Source organism: Leuciscus leuciscus (genome assembly GCF_965113295.1).
Source record: "Leuciscus leuciscus genome assembly, chromosome: 5".
NCBI classification, from domain to species: domain Eukaryota; kingdom Metazoa; phylum Chordata; class Actinopteri; order Cypriniformes; family Leuciscidae; genus Leuciscus; species Leuciscus leuciscus.
In genome coordinates, this window is record NC_138729.1 from 22,608,043 (window position 1) to 22,632,576 (window position 24,534).

At 36.4% G+C, this 24,534-nt stretch overlaps 1 protein-coding gene across 3 annotated transcripts in view; it reads left to right on the forward strand.

The window, feature by feature from the left end:
* edil3a (EGF-like repeats and discoidin I-like domains 3a) overlaps window positions 1-24,249 on the forward strand; it is a 185,070-nt gene extending 160,821 nt beyond the window's left edge. For all 3 annotated transcript variants that reach the window (XM_082170029.1, XM_082170030.1, XM_082170031.1), the window contains 2 exons: window positions 10,123-10,278; window positions 21,867-24,249. In XM_082170029.1, coding sequence (XP_082026155.1) covers window positions 10,123-10,278; window positions 21,867-22,016 — 306 coding nt within the window. In that variant the 3' untranslated portion in view covers window positions 22,017-24,249. The remainder of the gene's footprint in view (window positions 1-10,122; window positions 10,279-21,866) is intronic.
* The last annotated feature ends 285 nt before the right edge of the window (window positions 24,250-24,534 follow it).

Sequence of the window (24,534 nt, forward strand, 5' to 3'; positions counted from 1 at the left end):
CAACTTTATACAAATAAAAACAGAAAAACGTCAGACAGCTTGCAGCCAAACGCTGTGAAAAGCAGGTAGTTACAAATATGCCGATTGTTCTGGAGTTTCTGCTGGATTTAGTGCACAAATCATATTGTTTACACTCATTGCAGTTGTCTTTTGTTGTGTTTAGACTGGCTGTGTTTGCAAAAGGTTGTTAATTTGACACTATATTTACTTTAGGCATTCTGGAACAAAGCTTGCATCTTTCCAACTGTAATCGTGTGTATGATATTACACAGGCCATGTGTTGATAAAAAACATACATTTAAACTCACTCAGCACCACCCCAAAGTGAAGGCGTTGTAGCACAGTCAGTGGCACTGATCACAGATTTCCGGCTGCAGTATAAGTACACCAGAAGACAACCTGTGCCTATAAATGGCAAACTGTTTTACTGACACCACACAGATTTGAACCCAATCTAAAGAGACTAGTGATCTGTCTACGCTTGAACAAATTGCTCAAATGGAGGAGCCTGGGCGTGGGACAGTAATTAGGAGTAATGCAAGATTGATTCCTACTCAGCGGCAATGCCTTGATTAATGTCAGGCTCTCTGCAAACAGAAACATGTGTTTGTGTTAATCAGAAGGTCTGGTATAATTGCTCTGTGTTTGGAGGGATGGTTTGGTATGGAACCTGGTGGATGCTTCTGGCAAAGAAAACGAGTTCCCTTAGTCAATAAAACCGGGTACATCTTGTCCACAGCTCAAAGCTGCTACTTACCCGTTGATTAAATTTCTGCTCTGTCACAGTTGTTTATTATGAACACACTTCAAAAATGGAATATGTCTCCACCCAAGACAACATATCTGAGAAAACTGCTGCCTTGGAAAAATGAGGGGATCGACATGACAGAAGTTGAGAGGAATTGTAATTGTCTCCTAGAGCGGTAATGATGACTAGCTAAATAAAAGCTGGGACTACTGCTGTTTTGATTAAATGTCACACATGAAAAATGAAGCTCAACAAGCGGCCATCAGTGCCTGTGGAAAGAATGATCTGCAGTATGCCTCGGGATTTACCAATCAAAATGATCCACAAATATATTCTGGCGCACCAAAATGTCTGAAACATGTTGGTAAGTGGCATCCCCCCCACACCCCCAGCCCCCAGCCCCCAGCCCCCCACCCCCTAACCCCCCAACCAAAGTATGCTCTGTTGACACGCATTGCCTCATCCTGAATGAAATAGCTTTTTAATGTAATTTGACTTATTACCCAGCCTTGTAAGGGAATCAATAGAAACTCTACCTGAAGCCATGTTGTCTCAGTCAACTAATTGTGAGTTGGAAACAACGTCTTCAGGATTCTAATACAATTATTGAACAGACCAAAAAAAAAAATCATGATTCTTGCTTCGAATCCTGTGCGTAAATGAAATTAAACATCTCTCTCAGTGAGTCGAATCCGCTTTGAGAAAATAAGCATAATAAAAAGCAATATACTACACATTCCCTTTAGTTTTTCAGTTATATAGCACTATTTCATGGTTGATTGTAATGGGTCGGTCACAACATGCGATCAAATATTTTTGTATAATGACCACCAGACATAATTATCCATTATCCCTGGTCATTATCGCAAAGTAACAATGCAATATACAAGTTAAAGGTGATGTGTATAATTTTTGTGCCAATAACATCTCAGAATAAACAAATAAAATAAAATAAACATTCTTAGATAAGCAGGTTGTTGCTTGCAAGATGTTTGTATTGTGTATTGTTCCAACACTAGAGTCATGTTGTACTTGTCAGAAGTTAGACTACAGATGGATTAAGTGTGGTGTTCTTTGCATATTAAAAGGAGATAGGAAAAAAGTATTTTAACAGTCAATATTATTCACTTTACCTTTAACACTACTGATTTCCTGTTAAGTTGTTTGCTGATAGACTGAGAATGCAACAGATGTCTATGTTCATGTGCCAAGAGAAGGCGCTTTCTTTTTTTTTAAATGTGTGAGGTGTGCAGGTGTGAAAAGGTGAAGGGCAGGAACACTTTTAGATGCATCAAGGTCTTTTTGTGGGCAGATGGTGATGATGTGCTCTCCAGGGAAACAGCTATTGGTCCTGGGTGAAAAAAAAAAAAATGGGTCTCATTTGTTATTAATTGCACATGTGAAAATGTTCATACACAGATTTCACACATATATTCAATTTGTATGCATGGCTGAATGAGACCCATTATTCTTCATTCCAAGACCTCAAGTGGCTTTTATTTCACCCTCAATTTTCTGGGTTCAGGTGTTTTATTTAATATATGTGACTGTTCTTCGCTCCATTTCCATGCCATGTAAGCACTGAAGCGATGCTGATCATTGTGTAAGTGTCACTTTTATCTTGGGTCTTGGTTTGAACTGAACCTATTTAAATGTAGCATTGAAGACAATCTTTTGGGAAGCTTCAGCTTAGCCTGTTTTCAACATTTGAGGTGTTTTTTTGTTTTGTTTTGTTTTGTTTTTTCTGGTGTTTTCGAACATCAAGTATGGTTGTTTACGTACTTTTGGGAGTTTTCCCCCTCTCATCCAAAACTGAAAGTCATGTAAATGTAAACTCTGTGTTTGCAAACGATCTAAAAATTAACTAATCTAATTTGAAGGTGCTTCTAGCCCACAGCACACTCTCTGTTAGATGAAGACCAATGAAACTTTCACTTTACCCAATTTGAGTTGATTTCCCCGAGTGTCAGCGTAAATTCGATTAGTTGATAAATGGTGTTACTTCAGGAAGAGAGGAGATGCATCTAACTGCAATTCACTTAACATTCTTCAATCATTGCATCTATCTGCTTTAAATGCATTTTCACTTCGTCATTGTGCACTTCACTTGTGTCTATAATGGGCTGAGGGTCCTATTTACTAACTCCTATGTATTTCCCACCTGTTGGAAACTGCAGAAATTATCATAAAGCCTGAGGCTTGAGTCTCTAGACTGTAAGCTCATAAATATTCATAATAATGTTATGGAAAATTAAATTCTATTGAAATTATGTAGGTTTTCTGTTTAAACTATTCAAAGAAAAATTCAATCCAAACACTATTTAAAAAAATGGATTGGGGAAGTTGTTGTACAGTAAGAACAATTTAAGAATACAAAATATTCTGAATTCAGTTGAATTTGGATATGAAAATAATCTTTTGTAGAGTTGGAAATCTTTTCTTAAAATGTAATAACTACTTCATGTTCTGCTAATAATCTGTTAACTCTCAGTGGTACTTTATAATTTAGTATTTGTAGCACTAACCTTTCAATTTGCAAGCTCCGCATAGCAGTTTTATCTGTAGCTCTTTTGAGTTATTGAAAGGAAATATACATATTTCTTCAATCAGTGCTCTTCTACGCTCTGTGGCAGCACAGCAAAACAAAATGACTGATGCATGACCTGATAAATATCTAAGCTTCTATCCTGTCCTTTCACAGATGAACAAGAATGATTCCCAACACGTCTACTGACTAGGAGCTGCATTTGTCACCTTAAGAATGTCCTTAGCTCTTAACTGGATTTGAAGCATGGATGGCTAAAGATATTGATATCCTCCAGGGAGTAAACTTTTTAAATTATCTATATCTATCCTAGAATGGATGAATGCAGTGGTGGATTTTTGGATATCTGAGGTAGAGCCTTAAGCCTCTACAATACAAGAGCGGTCACATCCAACTCGCATGCGGATGTTCTCCAAAAATTCTCACAAAGGTGATTTTTCTGTGAAAAGTAATTGTGTGTGTGTGTGTGTGTGTGTGTGTGTGTGTGTGTGTGTGTGTGTGTGTGTGTGTGTGTGTGTGTGTGTGTGTGTGTGTGTGTGTGTGTGTCAAGCTCTTAGATGAGGTTTGGTTGTGTGAATTATGCATGCAGAGCAAGCGCACTCTGAATTGAGAAGCTGTCAAGTCTGTTCGAATCCGGACGATTGCTATGAATTGGAGATGCTTTTACTCGTAAAAAAAAAGTCTTTTTTTCCCTCTACCTCTCTTCTCTCATTTTCTCTCAACTGGAGGTATTCCATTTTCCAGGTCTGATTTGTATGCAGTTTGTTAAGCAGTGGAACTAATTAATGTAATGGGATAAAAAGAAGCGATTTAAGTGCGAATCTGTACAGATGAAGAATGATTCAGACTTGAAGGAACTGAGTAGAGCAATAAAATATTCACCACAAGGGACTAATTTGCTCTTAGTTTTATCTGTTTTGAGAGGCTCACACTCACTTTCTTGTTGTTCTCTTATCAAGCTTACAGATTAGATCTATTTTGGTATATTCTTGAATCAAAAATAGATGACAGATGCAGTGATGAAATTGTTACATTTCTGAATGAAACTAGTACCAAATCAAATAAGTCTGTAATATCTAGAGAAAGCTTTTATCATTCCCATTCATTTCAATGGCAGTTACTCCTCTGGTTCAGGGTTTGCTGATGCTTGATGTGCTGTTTTAAAAACAGATTTGCTAACTAACTGTGAATGCTTTGATATGACAGCATTATGTTTTAACCCTTAAATGCATTCCTCGGGTCTTTAATGAACCGGGACATCATTCACTACCATCCTCCTCATTCATGTTTTAAAGCTAGACATCAACCTTCTTAGTATTCCTCAATTAATTAATTATAAACAATATAAGAATTTTTTTAATTGTATAGGGACGCTAACAACCCGAAGTGTGTATCAGTGTAAGTATATTTTTTCTGTACAAAAATAATTTAATCTTTGATGACTGAATAAGTGCAATTCACCTTTATTCCACAAGGAGGTAATGTCTGATACACAATGATGAAGTTACGTTTCACTTATAGTTTCTGCAGGCAGAAAACAAAAGAATAGGAAGTATCATCAGCAAAACTGAAATGTCTCAGTGGTTTACTGCAGAGCAAGAGCTGAACGCAATCAAATATTAGTGTCACTGTCACTTGATGGTGGATCTGGTGAAGAAACTGTCAGCCATCAAAATATTGATTTTTAAGATTGTGAATATGAGCCAGATGCTGAATGTACTGGGAAATGAGCTCTGATGAGGACAGTGATTATGGTATAAAACATCTACTCAAACTGAACCCTTCCAAGCTCCAACAGGTAACAAAATATGCTTTATTTAATGTAACTCTAATATCAGGAGAGTTTTATATTATTGCAACAGGTAGAGATCCATCCATTAGATATAGTTATGGGTCGCTAAAGACCCATTTATGTAAAAATTATTGGCTAAACATTCATGCATTAAGGGTTTAGCAATAAGTTTACCATAAGTTTACCAAAACTCTTCTGACTCTCATGTCACCTTGTTCAGCACTGTACCTTGTGTTTAAAAAAACTCCAATGACTACTTTATTTGTTCATTCCAAAACCAAAACCGAAAAAAAAGAAAAGGAAAAAAAAAAATCACCAGATAAAAAAAATATATATAAAAAAAAAATATATATAAAAAAATGCAGAATATGACGGATCAAATCCTGTGGGGTCCACAGTAGTTGTTTTATTAGTAAATGGCAAATACTTCAGTTGCACAGTTTAGAGGGTTTTTTTTCAGCTATAGCGCCCCCTTATCATCAGAAATGGATGTCATGCTCCATCAGATTGTGTTGGTGTCCTTGTGTTACAGGTTTCAAACAAGTATATTTTACAGAAAAGATGGAAAAGGAAAACCAATGATTGGTTTTGATTTTGATTCTAGTCCAAATGTTTTTAAAGTTATTATTGAAAATGCAATTGCGCTTATTCTAGCACTAGTGTCAGAAATATGTGTGTGCATGAGTAGAGGGTGAGATTTTAGGGAAGGACATAAAAGTTAAGAATAAGAAAATCGGATTTTTTTTAATAATTTTTTTTAAAACTGTTTTAATTCCAGACTGAAAATTATGATGGAAAAATAAAATAAAAGGTAATCACATTTTTGTTTCTACTTATAACCATGTCCTTAGCCCACCTCAAGTGTTGTGTGCACAGTACAAGGACTGCTGTCTGCTTTATTGGATATTATATGTTCTTGTCAAGCAGACATACCTCATGTCTTCACCCCCTATACCTTTTTATCCGACTCTCTCAAGTAGGCATGAAAGTGGGACAGAGAATAAATTAAAGGGGTTTTCAACAACTAATTTAGTTTAGAAACAGGGACGCTAATATCGCAACTGTGTGACCATAATGAAGTCTGTTTAATTTAGTATATTTCATGTGCAACAAAATGTAGGTTATTTATAGTTGAGTACTTCCATGTAAACTGGCAGGGCTACACAAAGTGTAATATGCCATATTACTGTGTGGTGATAATAAATAGCAACACTTGCATGTGTTGGATTAAAATGAAGGGACAATAAAATAGATCAAGACTGTAAATGGTGTTTCCTGAATCTAGATCTGCCTTGAGGGAAAATACTGTAAATGAATGTCAAAAAAATGTGTTACATTTTGCGAGAAGCAGATCCTCAGTCAGCCTTTCCTAAAAAACGTAAAACCTTCTGTTTGTATGAATGTTAGACACATTGGGGTGAATACAGTATTGTTGCGCCAATTTTTTGTGCACTATGTAAGCACAAAAATACATGTATTCAATAACTGGCTGCAGTTTAACCAGGCTCTACTTGCTGTATTAGTTATTGTCATTCTGTTCAGCACAAACAAACCTTTCTCTGTTCATTAAGTTTATATATTGAGCCTTATTCACAAAATTCTGTGCAATTTGGCTTTTGCAATTAACATGGGGCTATTGCCAATTACAGAAATGGTGGCATTGGCTCACTAAATGATAGAGAGGAGCATTACAACCAGTCATATGTCTAGCTCATACATCGAGCATGATGTAGACAAGCATACTTTTGGCATTTGAAAAAGCAAATTCAGGTGACTTATAGGCAAGTTTTGTGGTGCACTTAGGAATAGGCTGAAAACTCAGAAGATGAAATCCAAACAACACTTTAGTAACACTCAAGAATCAGCTAACATATAGGGAAACTCACATTAACACAATGTAGGTATTACAGTGACCGGACAAGGAGTGCAGGAGAAGGAGCAACTTAAATAGTGAACATAACGAGGATAATTACTAAACACAGCTGACGCACTTGAACTAATAATAATAATATCAAAATCCTCTCAAATTTGTAAATGGGGATTTTGGGAACAGATCAAATGCAGATAGAACCTTCTAATTCTAAAAAAAATCACTTTCCGCTTATAATTATAAGGTTATATCTTGCAAAACATTAATTGAAGCAACCATTTTCAAGAAAAACAAACAGTTTACTTATAATTTGTTTTAAAACATAAAATTAGTGTTGAAATAATGTATCGACATGTATGATACATTTAAATGTAATGCTTTCTATGACATTTATTTTATATTTTAGGGACGGAATAATTATTTCTGGTTCAAGTTAAGCATAAAAGGCAGTGCTATTTTGTCCAGTGCAGATGTTAATTTTAGGTAGGAATATGGTGGGTAATTAAACACATTGCAGAAACCGGTAGTTTAAAGGAACACGCCGACTTTTTGGGACTTTAGCTTATTCACCGTATCCTCCAGAGTTAGATAAGTCCATACACACCCTTCTCATCTCCGTGCGTGCCGTAACTCTGTCTGACGCACCCACCGCTAGCCTAGCTTAGCACTGCTACTTCTGCGGAGTGATTTATTCCAACTCTGAGCGAACTCTCTGCTCCTCACCGGGGCTTCTCAGGTGCTGCGAGCAAATCACTCCGCCCAAGTAGCAGTGCTTCACCTTCTGAGAATATAGTTCCCAGTATGTATATGGTTAGAAGATGGCTGTGTCTCATGTGACCTTGTTATTTGTACATGCTGTGACTATACAAATCACAACATGTAAATTGGAAAATGTTGGCGTTATTTTGTCACTTATTGGGAGCAGTGTGCTAGCTGGAGCCGTTTACCTCCAGTCTTTGTGCTAAGCTAGGCTAGCGGTGGGTGCGTCAGACAGAGTTACGGCACGCACGGAGATAAAAAGGGTATGTATGGACTTATCTAACTCTGGAGGATACGGTGAATAAGCTAAAGTCCCAAAAAGTCGGCGTGTTCCTTTAAGTTTATTTTTGTCTAGACGGAAAGCAGCGGTAATATAATACATCTGGCCAGGACTTTATTTCACAGAAAGTGGGACAGGCAAAATAGCTTTCTCTCTAGAGATCAGTATGGATTGAAAAGTTTGTAGACAAACTTTGATGTTGGCTTGAGAAAGGATAGAGGATGGATGGATAGATACACTGTAAAAAAAAAATGACATCCCCAAGTCAAAAATTTCTAGTGACTGATAACATCTAAATTTTTCAATTAGTCTTACGTATTATTTCTCATTGAGCCAATGTTAACAGACTATTGCAACAAGAAGTGCACTTGGGCCAATTAAAAAATTTAGATGTGACCAGTCACTAGAAAATTTTGACTTGGAGAGGTTAGACATTTTTTACAGTGTAGAAGACACGTAACTGCAATTACTGCCTCAAGGTCCTCCTTTATTCAGACGGACTGGCTTGTCCTTCCGTCCTTCGGATGAGACATTAAACCGAGGTCCTGACTCTCTGTGGTCATTAAAAATCCTTCGAAAAAGAGTAGGGGTGTAACCCCGGCATCCTGGCCAAATTGGCCCCTTGGCCTCTGTCCATCATGGCCTCCTAATCATCCCCATATACTGATTGGCTTCATCACTGTCTCCTCTCCACCAGTAAGCCGGTGTGTGGTGGGCGTTCTGGCGCAATATGGCTGCTGTTGCATCATCCAGGTGAATGCTGTACATTGGTGGTGGTTGAGGAGATTCCCCCCTTCCTTGTAAAGCGCTTTGAGTACCTAGAAAAGCTCTATATAAATGTAACAAATTATTATTATTATTATTATTATTATTTATTGATTCGTTGGTCTGAGTGAGATTAGCTTTGGGTTGAAGCTTCTGTGTGAAATCAAGGACATGCAGGGGTGTCATGTACTTACATTCATTCAGGAGAATGTATGTGTGTTGACTGGGTGTAATTAAAGAGAAGTCAAGTGAAGTTTTATTTTTGTTTGTTTCTCTCTTATATAATAATAAAATACCCAATGTAGTTTCCCCAGTGACCTTGGTGCAGAAGCTTAGAGTTCAAGTTAGTCACACGGATTCACCACGCTGACCATCAGAAAGCTGCTTGGTTTAAGTCTGAGCTGTGCTTCATATAATACATTGACATGGACAGTGGACATTGCTGAAATTTCGCTAATATGACCGCACCTAATGGCTTGAGAAATTAAGCTCTTGTGTTTGGTGTATTTGGAGTTTTGAGGCTCTTCTCCTGAAGTGCCATGGGTCTATATGAGTGTTTTTGTTTCTAACCCAACATTATCTGAACACTCTCTACCTGTACAAAAAGCTGCCTTCTCCTTTTTGTTTTGTGGTGTAGTTCAAACCATCTGTGACAACAATTCAATAATAAAGACTTAAAACTTTGAATGAGACTGACCATTCAAGATAAACCATTCAAGTCTCTATCAAATCTACTTTTTAGGTAATTATATACCATCAGCTCAGAGAGCACAAACTCATTTACATTAGTTGGTCAAGTAATCTGAAAGACGGAATTTAGCATTGCAAATAAACAGTTAAAAGTACATATTTAGGTTGCTTTACAAATTAGATTACATAAAGCACAACAAAATTGTTATTTTTTCAGCTTTGCAACAACAACAAAAAAAAATTCTCAATAAATACAAGCGCATAAAATATTAACAAAATGCAATTATCACATATTGCTGTGGCTAGCAATCACAGTTCTGCTGAGCTGAACTAAAAGGGTACATCTTATTGCCCACTTAGCTATGAATAATTGATGATACCATCCAAACAAATTTACTGTATCTTTAGAAGTTAATGCAGAAGATGAGGGTGAAAGATTCAGGCTATTTGGGAAGTCAAGTAATCACTAAAATATCCTACTGATAGAATAACACTTTCATTTTATTTCTCTCTCTGTGTGTGTGTGTGTGTGTGTGTGTGTGTGTGTGTGTGTGTGTGTGTGTGTGTGTGTGTGTGTGTGTGTGTGTGTGTGTGTGTGTGTGTGTGTGTGTGTGTGTGTGTGTGTGTGTGTGTGTGTGTGTGTGTGTGTGTGTGTGTGTGTGTGTGTGTTCAGGTTGACATGCTTCAGCCAACAAAAATCACAGGCGTTATCACCCAGGGGGCTAAAGACTTTGGACATGTTCAGTTTGTCGGCTCCTACAAGGTGGCTTACAGCAATAACGGCGAAAGATGGTTTATATATCAAGATGAAAAACAGAAGACAGACAAGGTAGGATTCTTTCTCTCACAGTCACATGTCAAAAACTCATATTTTTTTCAAGACCAAAATAATTTATATTTTTTGACCAAAGGCGCTTTTATCTCAAGGTTGATGTGAATCACCTTGATTTTTTTTTTGTATGCATATATTCCTTTTCGCTTTTCTTTTCTTTTTTACCACTACCGTGTGTGATTGTTTTTTTGCTAAACCTAAACACTGTCTAGATAGTCATTGTTGTCTTAAGCTGGCTTCCATAGACATGTTTATGTCATAAAGTCAATAAAAGAAGCATCCCCTTGTCTGGAAACGGGGCTATATATTCTCCTCCATCCTGTCAGCACTGTCCCAGGGTACCTGGACAGACTCTGTCTCTCTCTCCATGGTCTGCCTACATGCAGATAACAGTCCAATCTGCCCAGCCTCAGTGAAGAGTGTGCCAGAAATGATTGTTAACAACCCTCTAGTGGGTTAAATGTGTCCAGTCCATTGGCCTGAGCTTGTCCTCTGAGGATTCTGACTCTATTCTGAACCTAGCAATGAAGATGTTAATTTGTGTATGTACATTCTGAAGATATTATTCAATATAATTTTTAGTGTTTGAAAAAAGTCAGGGCTGTTAAATGGAAAATCTAAAAGATGACTAAAACATGGATTAAGGCAGTAAACAGTGTTTGTTTGTGACTAATATTTGCAATGTTTGTTATACCGCTCTGTGTCACAGCTCTGATTTTAGTTCATTTTTAGTACTGAGATAATCTTTGGCTTCCGCAAAAAAAGATGTGCTATCCTTTACGAAAAATAATATACTTGAAGTTAATTTTATTAACTATACTATACTATACTATACTATACTATACTATAATATAGTCAACAGAATGTTCAAAAGTGACCATCAAAATAAAGCGTTACCCAATATTGTAATGCATTACTTTTAAAAGTAACTCTCACCAACATTGATTATCTTAAAGGGGACATATCATGCTAAATCCACTTTTTTAGCCCTTAAATGCATTTTGTTGTATATTTGGAGTGTTTAGAAGTACAGAAAAGTTGAAATTATTCTCTTCAGGTGCTTCGTTGATATCTTTATATTCTGTTTTGGTCATATTTTTCAACCTGTTCCGATTTTTCTGTTCTCTATGACGTTTTTTGAACTATTACGTCACAGTATTTGCAGCGGAACTGCCAAATAAGGACATTGACTTCCGGCCCACCACTTCGAGCAATCCGCCATTTTTATTTCTCGCTGCAATTTTGTAGTCCAAGCTAAAGGATGCAGAAGTTACGAGAGGGTAAGTTAAAATGTTCGGTTGTTGGATGTAGTAACCCACACGCTTCATTACACCGTCTAATGTAGATGAACAGCGCACTTGTGACAGGGTGCATGTTTAACTGAAAGAACGAGCAGAGAGAGAGACACGGTCGCGCGCGCGCGCGCGCGCGCACTCTCTCTCTTCGGAGCCAGGCGAAAGTGTAAACAAGACTTCACCGTCTCCAAACTAGACGCTGTCTTGCTCTCTCTCCCTCGCACATATTAATCAAAATAAATCGACACAGTGGTAAAAGGTCGGAAGACCAAAGTTTCATGTGTAAATACAGTAACACACCATTGCGATACATACATCCATATGAAGACGTTGTTCTGCTGGTTCGTCGTCTTCATTTTCATCTCGCTCTGGCTCGAACATGTAAGGCTGGATGGACAAGTCTTCCGTTGTTGACATTTTGTTAATAACGTGTGAATAAAACGTTTCTGTGCCGCAAGATAATCGTATATCTGCTATCAAACTAAAAAATGGCCGAACGGGGTGGAGTTGAACCGAGTGTCACCGCTACAACCTGGAGAGGGGGCGGGGTATGAAGTGTCTCACTTGTATTTAAAGAGACCGCACCAAAACGAGTTGCTCTCAGATGCACATGAGAAAAGGGGTAGAAAAGGGGCCTGTGGAGCTATAATAATGAGGAATTCAGACCCAAGCATTGCAGTTCTGCTTTATATAGACTACAAATGTATGATTAATATGTAAAAAGGAACGATTTAAAAGCATGATATGTCTCCTTTAATTAACAAAACGTGTAAAAAACATAAACTTTTGTTGGTCACAGAGCTTGTTTTCTGCGATAATCCAAAACTCAATGGAAAAATCCTACTGGCTTTTTGTTAAGAGAACCAGGATGGCCTACAAACAAAACAAACAAAAAAGTCACCCCTGTAGCACTCTGTAGGAATCAGTATGGTGGCAAGATAAAGACTAATATCAAAGTCTGTGAATGAATACCTCTTTCCCTGTGATTTGCTTGTACCGCACTTGGTGAAAAGAGCCACAAATTGACAAGCTGTCATTGTCCACCAGAGAGTGGTGTCAATGCATTAACAACTAGTTGTTCAGCTTGGTTCTGTAAACACTAGAAGGATTTAATTAAAATTTATTTGACTGGGTTTGTCACTCCCCACTATAACCTGCTCTGTGTGTACAGTACAGCATTAAGCACTCAGAAGAGGAGTGACAACCACATTTAGGTGTAATGTGTACTCGTGTGTGCCCATGATCATTGTAGTGTGTTGTTCAGATCTCACTCTGCCTTTGGCCAAAACCTAAACTCATCTGAGTGTGCTTAACCGCAAGAGACTCACCTCACAATAAAAAAAATTTGCTTGCACACTCGCATAATGCTTACTTACACCATAATTTCCACACAAACATATCCTTAAAAAATACTTTTACCTGTTTCCTGTTAGAAATCTTCAGCCCCCTGAAACCTTTGGTAGGGAAGACACTGTGATTGACACAATGCACACCCATCATTGATTAGCCTGGGGTCGACGTCAAGGGGTTAATTAGCCTGTGAATAGAACTATTCCCTCGCAGGCAATGGGGTAAATAAGATCGCATCACAAGATTAGCTGCCAAGTGGATGCCCTTCCCCCATCCAGGCATGTATCAGTAATGCATTGGCTTATAAGATTTCCACATTTGAATGAAGAAAGAAAAGAGATTGGATTTCCATGATGGGTATGACCAGCAGAAAGTAATATATGGAAATGGATGGATTATTCTCCTGTTGTATCATCTGTATCAGTGTCGAATCATAACCAGGAAAGGTGCATGTTCCCTTGGGTCTTCTGGTAGTAGGTGCCCTTGATGTCCTCATTGCAGAAATCAATACTGTGGAAACATTGCCCAATGGGTTAAATAGAAGGCACAGACCAGAACAGATTGGAGGGGAAAAGTAAAACTCTATTTCCAGCCACTGAGCAGGAAGTTTAAGGGAGGCTTAGTGACCCACAAAGGGCACAGTGGATATTATTAAGGATAGCACCTTTTGAATTTTAGAGGTGCTCTTCTAAAATGCCTGCATTAATACCCGTGAAGACACAATATAGATGGACAGGCAGTTTCTTGATGGCCAAGAGTTTTAAATGATTTTTGAGATGTTTCGGTCACTCTTCTAAACGTATCACTTGGTCTGGTTCTTATCACGCTGTAGTCACGATGCAGCTTTCAAGCTCTACTGAAATCTTACAGTATCTCACCCCCTCATATCCACAATTGCTTTCAACTCAAGGGGGAAAAACCAATATCAGATTGTATCATATCTCTTTTTTAACCTTTCATATTTGGACCTGGTCTAATGGTAGTCTTAGAGTGCTATTTATCTGGTTGTTGGCAATAGGGTTCTGAGGATGATGGGCCTTGAAGATGAAATTGAATGCAATGCAACCCACAATTTACTGTCTTCAGGCGAGATGAGCTCTGGAACAGTGGTTGCATTAGCCCAGTCTATTGACTAGCAGTCACAGATGTTCCTCTTAACATGGAATCATTTTCAGAATCACCGAACAATATCTTGATGGGTCTGAGAAAAGGTGCCAGTTTGGTAATACGTGAAACGAGTGAAATGGGTCACCATTTATGTTGCTATTTTTTAAAGGCTGTCCTACATCTGTACTGTTTATCAACATAATAAAATTACTAGGGCTGTCAAAGTTAACATACGGTTCGTTTAACACTATTATTTTTTTTAAGACCTTTAACACAATTATTTATTTGGAAACATTTTAAATGATGTATAACTTATGTTATTTGGTCTTTCTATTAAGTATTACAATTTTCATTTTTATTATATGTAATTCTGTATTTCTAACAAAAAAAAAAAAAAAACATTCAAAACTGATTGGATTGGCACAATTGTCTAATACATACACTACCATTTAGAAGTTTGGGGTCGGTAAGTTTTTTAAGTATTTTTGAAAGAAGTCCCTTATTCTCAGCATTTATTTGATAAAAGATACAGTTAAAATGGCAATATTGTGAAATGGTATTAACATTTAAGATGACTGTTTTCTATTTGAATATATTTTAAAATGTAATTTATTCCTATGATGTTAACTGAATTTTCAGCATCATTACTTCAGTCTTCAGTGTCTCATGATCCTTCAGAAATCATTCTAATATCCTGATTTGCTGCTCAAGGAACATTTCTTATTTTTATCAGTTTTGCTGCTTAATATTATTGTGGAATCTTTTGATAATTTTCAGGATTCTTTAAATCGATAGTTCAAAATAACACAATTTATTTGAAATGGAAATCTACTTTTGTAACATAAATGTCTTTACTGCAACTTTTGATAAATTGAATGCATTATTGCTGAATAAAAGTATTTCCTTCCAAAAAAAAATTTACTGACACCAACCTTTTGAATGGTAGTGTGCTTAAAATAATATTTGTTCACGTATTAAGGATATAAAAAAAGTATAAAATTAATCATGAATAAATATTTTGAATCAACTGACAGCTCTCTAAATCACACAACCATAATCTGAAAACTGCCAACTAAAGCTACTTCAGCAAAGGGGTAATGAGTAGCTTTGTTAAATTGGCACGCCTCTGAGAAATGGCAGAAATTCGGAGCAGGTCCTTATAGGATTGCTTTCCTGCTGAGTCACACCAAATCTTCTCAGTTTTATCAGCACTCAGGGGAAATAGGACAACTGTACCCATGGAGCCCTCACATCTGATCTGTTGTTCGAGATTTGTTTGCTGTGCACAGCCTGTTCATCTCCTCTGTTACTATATAGATTAGTTAAAGAATGCGAGGAGACTGACTTACGAGGTTGGTATAAAATGAAAAGGAATGTCATATTAAAAGCAATTTTGTCCTCATTTGGTCCGTGTCATAGTGTGGGATGTCAGTCCCCTGGGTAAATCATGCAGCCTGCCACTTCTTAAACTCTTTTAGACAGTCCAGACAGTGTCAGGAAAGGGTAAGAGCTCACGCAATATCTTGATCATTAGTTAATAACATTAAATTGAGCGAGCTAGTGCACTACAGATGAGATAACATGCATAAAATGAGTTTGGCTCAGTACGACAGCAATTGAGAGGGATAATGCCAGCTGGCACACAAGATAAAGCAATATTATACCTTTTGACAGATATAAAAGATGTTGTACTTGATAGGTGCTCAGTTTCACAGAGGGTGTATTTGGCTGTGATTTTAAACTCACGTTTCTGTCCTTGTACAGGCATGTGCATTGTGAGGAGCTCGTGGCATGCGAACATAGTTATATTTTGTGATGGGAAATCAACTCCAAAAGCGTAAATTCCTTGACTCTTAATAGTCTTAGTGTGGGAGTCAACTCCAGCACGGGAATCGACTCTCATTGTTGAAATAACTCACTTGTGTGTCAGAGAGCTGGAGCTGTTGCAGAAACATGCCACAGTCACATACTTTTATCCTATGTAGCTTACTTTACAATTTTTATTAAATAAAATAACAGCCAACTTACCTCCGTGCCAGCTGTTTTGTTTATCTTGGTTATCCTAATTTGTGTTCATAACCATTAAACTAATAATTCTGACAGGACCACTATCATCGAATATGATTGACAATTAGCATACAGTTTGGATTGGCGGTATGGTTCTGTTCTGGGAAAGAACTACTGTGCATCCATGCAGCCTAGCATGGATAAGAGCAAGTAGAGCAGCAATAACCCCCCTTAGAGTAAACAGAACAGAACCAACATGAATGTATTGCAGATATCATTAATTCAAGATTTGTAAAGTACAACATGATTCGAGAATTTTTTCTGATTCAAGGGGAATCAGAATGCCAAATCCTGACTGACGAGAGGAGGAGCTGGGGATGGAGGAGGGTAATTAGCTCCTGAGAAATGCAATAGCTGCTGATAATACTGAAGGAGCTTATATATATATATATATATATATATATATATATATATATATATATATATATATATATATATATATATATATATATATATATATGAATATGACACCTGTCACTATATATATATATATATATATATATATATAGTGATAGGTGTCGTATTCCTATAGGTAGACGCAGGGGCGCCGCTAAGGGGGGGAAAGTTAGGACGATTCTAAGGGCCCAGACACTTTTGGGGGCCCCAGAGATCGATTTTATTAACGGAATGGATGCGGTAGGGGGCCCAACCTCATATTCTTTCATAGGGCCCAAAATTGATGGTGGCGCCCCTAGACGTGGATCAGCTTGGTTAATAATAATAATAATAAAAAAACTGCCTACAAGAATAAACACATTAAATTCCCCCTGTGGTCAAAAACAAGTTTTTAATGTTGTTTATATATCTATGTGGTGTTTTTAATATATGGTTTAAGACAAACCATGCGCAAATTCATAAGTCAACACCATTTGCTCAGTAGTTTCTCCTTAAAACTGCAGTGAACCAAAGACAGTCTCAAAAACACGGTTGGAAATCGCTGACGTCACAAACTACCTTGTTACCAATCAGGTCAACGTGTGATCATCAATGAGTGGATCTCTGAGCTGGAGGCAGGGCTAATTTGCATATTCATAGAACCACGTATACTAAATGAGGCAAGGCTGTAAAGCTATTTTAGGGCATGACAAACATTATTTCAAGGAAAAAACTTACATATGTCATTTTGGTGATCAAAGGTGAGTTTGAAGGGATAAAATGATTGACTACACGGGGACTTTAATAAGTGTACATTGATTGTACTGTATGTATTACAAGAGATGACAGTTGCCACTTATCGCCTTCACCCGACCGTTTAGTTTAATTAGAATAATACATTAAAGAATACATTACTTTCTCTCTCATTTATTTAACTCTGAAATAATATTCAACCGAGTCGTTTTCTCCTAAATTTTCCCTCTGTAAAATTAGGTATTGACGCAAAACTAGGAAACGATTGTGAATTGGAGATACTCATCATTTCAAAGTAATGTCATCTGGGCTAATTTGTTAAATTTGCTAAAACTGTTTTAATACAGAGAGTTGTAGGCTTTGTGTTGGAAAAAAGAATGGATATGGTGTGTAATAATGACGGCAATCATGTATTCTTATTGCTTGGCCTGTTTTGACTTAAAGTAAATGGAGCAAATGGAATCGATTCTGGGAGTCAATTCCATTTACTTCTACGGTGGGAGCTGGGAATCAGAGACGACTCTGAAAAACCCAGAATCAAACACCCCTAGTTCTATTGAAATGTAATACTAAATTGGTATTTTTGTGGTGTATGGATTTGGTGCCAGAGTGTTCCAAATCGGCCACTTGATTTTTTGAATGTACAATCAATTTGTGCCAACAAGGATCTACCTGTCTCTCTGTCTTCAATCCATCCAAATCAGATTTGGAATCAGTTGCAAAAATCATGCTCAGATGTAATACCCAGATCTCCACACAGACAACCTTGTTTTGCCATGCTCCAAAAGGACTTGAGATTGCCTTGCCTCTTTGAGCATCACTTGAGGGATTTTCACACTGATTCAGCTCCATGTGAAGGACCCACTTCAAAGGACGTGTTTATGAATTGAACAGTCTTGCAGAAGAGGCTATGAAGTGATAAAGTGTCCTCCCCTTGTGATCAAACTCCAAAAGCCCTCACCTCCAAATAAAATATCTGCATTACCTGATGTACCTACTTAGATAACATTTGTTTCTGCATGCCAAAACACTCATTCAGTGCTCTAAAGACAAATTTCCATTCCACAGCTTTGCAGTCATGAGCGGAGCAGTGCAGGGATTAGGTTAAGCAGTAAACACCAGGCACAGATTTATGGGATGTCTTAGAGATGGATTTGTTTTCTTTGCAGCTTTTATGCATAATCATTCCAAATGTTCTTGGGTGCGCTGGGAGAGAAGGGTAATTGAGAGTGACTTGTTTCCGTCATTTCTTCAGAGGGTACATCAGAAGAGTGAGATGTCTCATTTGGTTACGGTCACAGAAAGCGTAAGCGTTCACTGAAGTTTTAGTGATTACTGTTGCGTGAAAGACTGAAATGGATAAGTACTATAAAAGAGATGTTCACTACATTACACCCCTGTGAGTCTGTTTTTATTTAGCAGCTTTTAGCAGTCAAATAGCTACTTGTTTTTCAAGTAATTAACCTTAATGCTTTACCTGGTGAGTGGTGTTTGTTTTAATTTTAGAGAACTTCAGCTCCAGCTCTTATAATTAAATTGAAACCTGTGATATCCCAGATAGTGAATGAATTTAAAAATATGGGTTACACTTTAGACATTCTACTAACTATAAGTAACTATACAACTACATGTCAACTAACTCATCAGAGTAGTAGACTGTAGTAGACTGTTAGGATAAGGTTAAGGTTAGTTGTCAGGGTTTGGCTTAGTATAATAGATTGACATGCAGTTGCAAAGTTAGTTATAGTCAGTAGAATGTCTGTTGAGGGACCATTAAAATAAAGTGTTAGCAGATATTAAGCAGTACTGTTTACTAAAACTCTAATGACTTGAGGTTGACCTGCCGTTGAAAAGTTACTAAGTTAGTAGAATGTATAACGTGGACCATCAAAATAAAGTGTTACCAAAAATTGTTCTTAAAGTGAACATGAAATTTAACTTCTGCTTTCTAAATGCATCTTAATGATTTGAGTGCAAATGATTCATCCCTGCATACGTTTATTTATTTTTTATGTGAAATGTCTTAACTCCATCTTCTGGTGAAATAGCTGAAGTATGCCGGACCTCTCCAGTCAGTTATCTCCATAAGCCATTACACTCGGATGTCTGTCACAATACAAAGGAAAATATCTGCCGCTACTTCAGTTTCATCGGGCCTTTATGTCAGATGGTAACCCAACATTACAGTGTCCTGGTTACAGTTTGCATTAGCTGAGCAACATTTACCTGAACCTGCAAAAACAATAATATTTGTAACATGGATGCTGTATTGTGACATGCTACCAATCAGTTCATTCATGCGGTAACTAACTTCAATCTTTGCAGTTTACAGTACACATATTTGTAATGGTACAGGTATCCCTACTGAAAAATGTAGGCACGTGTACTGAATTAATGAATCGTTGTTTTAACCACTGCATATGCAGAACTTGTGTGTGCAGATATCAATATACTTTGATGTTCCAAAGTATATATATGTTTTTTAGAACGTATAAAAAAAGTAAAAAAAAAAAAAAAGGGAGGACACAGAGTCGTTGTGGGACAAATACACATTTTCCTCAATGAATAACTTGTTTAAAGTAAATGTTTGTGAAAGTCTTGCCAGTATTTCCATTTTGCATAAAGGTCTCTGCAGGCTAGATCTACGCTGCTGCTCCAGAGCATGTATGGACTTGCTACTGCTAATAGATGTAGGATATGCTGTTGTTGCATAAATAGACAAATGGTTGCAGATCTAGACAGGTGGAGCTGGGGGAGGTGAAGGGTTTCAGAGGAACTCTGATAACATGCTGCAAGACTAGCAAACAATGAACCAGACTATTTAAATGTGTCAGCTTGTGTCATGTGGTAAGGACATATCAGCCTGCGCCCTCTAGAGTTTCATGACTGGACTAGATATTTAAATAAAAGTCAAGTTACCCATCATATGATGCCATCTTACAAATACAAACAATGAGGATCTAAAATAGTGACAAATTAAACGTCAACAAACAAATTTGCATGAAATACAACTAATAAAAGAATACAATGTTACGAACATTTTTTATCTTCAAAAAGACAAAAAACTCCTCATGGCGACTTCTGTGCAAGATAAATTGGTGAATAGCTTCAGTTTAATCAGATGGACTCTTTGTGAACCACTTGATATATATTTACATTTAACTCCCTGAAATGAAAACATATTGATAGTGTAAAGGCTACGCTATACTACTGTAAAGCTACCAACAAAAAACAAAAAAAACCACCTATTTAGTAGAGTTCTTCCCCAACCTTGACTGCAGATGCGGTCATGCTTGATTTCGTATGTACTGTGATGTATTTGCCCATAATAGAACCACACAGGCATTCGAGGTGTCATCAGAGTTCTAAAATGTTAAAGAAAGACAAATGTTAGAGTCAGAGTTGCAGTCTAATAAATCTTACTTAACACTTATGTTTTTCCCACCATACTATCTATCCACACTCATAGCCAAAGTATGCAGACCTTATCATTATAAAAGCCTGGCGAGAAATGCTTGGCATTGAAAGACTTTCCTGTGTACATATTCCTTGCAAACACACAGGGCATCAGATGAGAAGTTCAGTGAACGAGTTCATGTTTTGAGCTGCCCTTTTACCTAATCAATTTTTTATGACATTTCCCCTCGCTCTGCCTTGGAGTGCATTGAAAAGAGTCAATGTACAAAACATGAGATTGGTTCCATGGTGCAAAAGGGAACGTTGGTTCAGTGCGGAAGTAAGAGAGGGAATATGTCACACATTTATGTAATGCTTATGACACCAGCAATTAGACACACAGGATATCTGTGCTCTGATTGTTTACTTTCTCCTGATGAATATGTGTTGTCAGTGCTTTGAGAGCTCAGTAAAATTTGTCTTTGAAGCCCACATGAAGACTTAGTTCCCAGCCAGCCACTTTGTTGCTTGCTGAAATTCGCCCATCTCTGAACTCTTTACACTGAACGTACTTGAGCTTTGTTTGCATTCATCATCAGTTCAGCTGCACACTCAAGGGTTATTCATAAATCATCAACTGTTCTTCCTTTCTTTGTATTGTAAATATGTGTCTGCTGTAAGTAGTAGCAAATTAAATGAACTGTTCACTGTGAATTAGCCTATTTACTGTATTTTGATCTTTTAATTGGCGGCCTGTGAACCAAAACTGAACAGTTTAAAATGTCCAGTGGCATTTTATTATGCTGATTTGTTTCTCAAGACACGTGTATTATTATTATCAATGTTGAAAACAGTTTTGCTGCTTAATATTTTTATAGTTCTGTGATAGATTTCATTATTTTGTATTAAATGATAAATGTCTTTACTGACACTTTTGATCAATTTAATGCATCCACACTGAACAAAAGTATTTATTTATTTGTTTTAAAGAAATGTATTAATAATGGTGTTTATAATGTTACACATCTAGTGTAACATTACTACATACAACTGTATGTAATCTGCTAGAAATATTTCTCATGAGAAAAAAGTGAAAGCTATAAACAGTTTCTACAAACAAATGAATGTTATACTATATTGTACACTGAACGTATTACAGAGTCGCTTTTAATCATCAAAAGACTGGCTAAATGTGTTTATATTTGATTGAAAATAAATTTTGTGATTTATTTTTTCTTTCAGGTCTTTCAAGGAAATTTTGATAATGACACCCACAGAAAGAACGTGATAGATCCCCCCATCTATGCCAGATTCATCCGAATTCTTCCATGGTCTTGGTATGGAAGAATCACTTTGCGCGCAGAGTTACTGGGATGCACAGAGGAAGAGTGAAGACCCCAACTTATTTTCTCTTTGGTCCATATTCAATATAAACTGTGCTTGAACATGTAAAATTAAAATTGGTTTCATCTGAATTTTCAATTTTTTTTATATTAAATTTTTTCTTTCCTAAAGAGGTGGGGTTTAGTCATCTATCATGCCCTGATTGTTTTTCCTTTATGTGGTCTGTGCCATTTAGTGAATTAAATATTGTAATCTTTTTTTTTTTTTTTTTTTTTTTTTTTTTAAGAGCTAAATGGAGGGCGGGTTATTTCACTGCGGTTTACGCAGTGGAACAATAGCCACTGTACAGTGTCACTTTAAACAAGAACAAAAATGACATGCAATGCTTTTTGGGCCATAATAAAAAAAAAGAAAAAAAAAAAGATCACAACACCTAGCAGAAAAGACTAACATTAATATGTAAAATATGTTTCTACTTTCATTTTAACAGTAGGCCTGACTGAAGTTATATCACAACCAACACTGACATTGTTGTGTAGACAAAAATATGATGGTATTGTATTATATGTAAAACGCAAAATAACTGCATGATGCAAAAATGACTAGAAGTATAAGACAAAAAGATGTATAAGTTCAAATTAAAGCATTTCGTAGATCATTTTTATTAATCATTTCAAATGTTTATGATCTTATTTCCTCTACTTTTCTAATGACACTGTTACATGCCCCATAATGTAATAACTTGCCATAAAAATAAAAACAACACTACAGTACTGGAAGCATCCATAACAGGTGAACCTTGATTAACAATGTCACACACATAGACAACTGATGGAAAGTTATGAAGGTAAAGGTACATTCGCTTACAGGTTATTACGTAGGCAGTCTGTAACGACGAAAGGATAAATTAAGAAAATAATGTGTGAAATTAAATGTTTAGAGTTTTTATTTTATTTTTTATGTGTACAATATTTTTTTTGTGTAACTTCCAGATGTCTCAGTTTTTCAGGCTGTTTACCTATTAAATACCTGTACTACTGTATTTTTGTTTTTGTTGATTGTAAAAACCTCAGGATAGATGTCAATTTTACAATCGTACAAGTAGATCTAACTTTGGTGGAATGCAAAGTCCCTTTGAAATATCCCACATTTGTATGTGCTTGTTAAAAATGTGAAGGAATATAAACATACAAAAATATGTTGTAGGACTAGGGATTATTCTTTTTTTTCTTCTCCCCTTTGGATATAATAAAGGCACCATTAAAAAACAGCTTTTATGTATGCAAAGATTAGATACAGATGTTTATACAGCTGTTAGGTAATCATCAAAATAGTTATAATTTTCAAGTTGAGCACCATTGGGTTGTGAAATCACGGCATCAATTTGTTACTTTTTCTGAAATTTTCAGGGCTCACGACACATATGTAATATATATATACACAAGAACCCATGGGGTGGGGGGTGTAACACTATTTGTACAGTCTTGAATGTGACATAAATAAAAAAGAAAAAAAATGTCAGAGATGTGATGACATGAATGCAGCATATATCATACACCAGAATCAGCATATACATCACTTGCAGTACCATATTTTTTAACTAACAGATAAATGTTGGCATCATGTTTCTATGTTTATCATGACTATTGACGTATACAGAGGTAATATCAGTAATTCTTGTCTAACATTTTCCTGTGTCTGTGAGATTATTCTCTAACACTGTTCAAATGACTTGTGTGCACATTTAACAGTTTTGTACAGACCTTTTGAGGATGACTGTATTAAGAAGAAAAAAAGGTAAAATATGAGGTCCACAGGCACATTTTTTAAAGAATAACTAATATATATAGCTACATATATATATATATATATATATATATATATATATATATATATATATATATATATATATATATATATATACATATGTATATATATATGTATGTATGTATATATATGTATGTGTGGGTCTGATAGTCCAACATTTCCTTTACATGTGCTGTGAATAGTGATTGTTTGCAAACATGTATAGAGTTAAATTTAAGAGAGACCCAGTGGGCCACATAATCTAAAATTTGATTTTGCTTTTATGCTGTCAGCTGTTCCAAAAATAAAATGTCATATTTCTTTTTTGTTCATTTCGTCAAGCAAGTGCTATGTGGTAAAACATACCAATTATTCACTATTAGTTAAAGCGAAGTGTACAAAGGAGGACAGCCATTGCTAACATATAGACAGCTCTTTTGTTTGACAAATAAAAAGACTTATGTGAAAAATCGTACGATTTCTGTCTATCACTTTTTGCTTGTTACACCTTCTCTAATGTTTTGTTTAAAAAGAACTCTCATGTTGTTGTTTTTTTCGGTGCATGATTTGGTATGCTGCTTGTGCTTTTCACTTGCATTGATTGCTTTCCTCCTTCTCCCAAGCCATGCTTTGTTCAGGATGGCACAAGATACATCATATGATTGTGATGTCCGATCATATACTGCTTCTGGCACTTCATGTGAAGGAAAAAACAAAGAAGAAGAAGGAGTAATCCTGAGGACATGGCCAGATATGCACA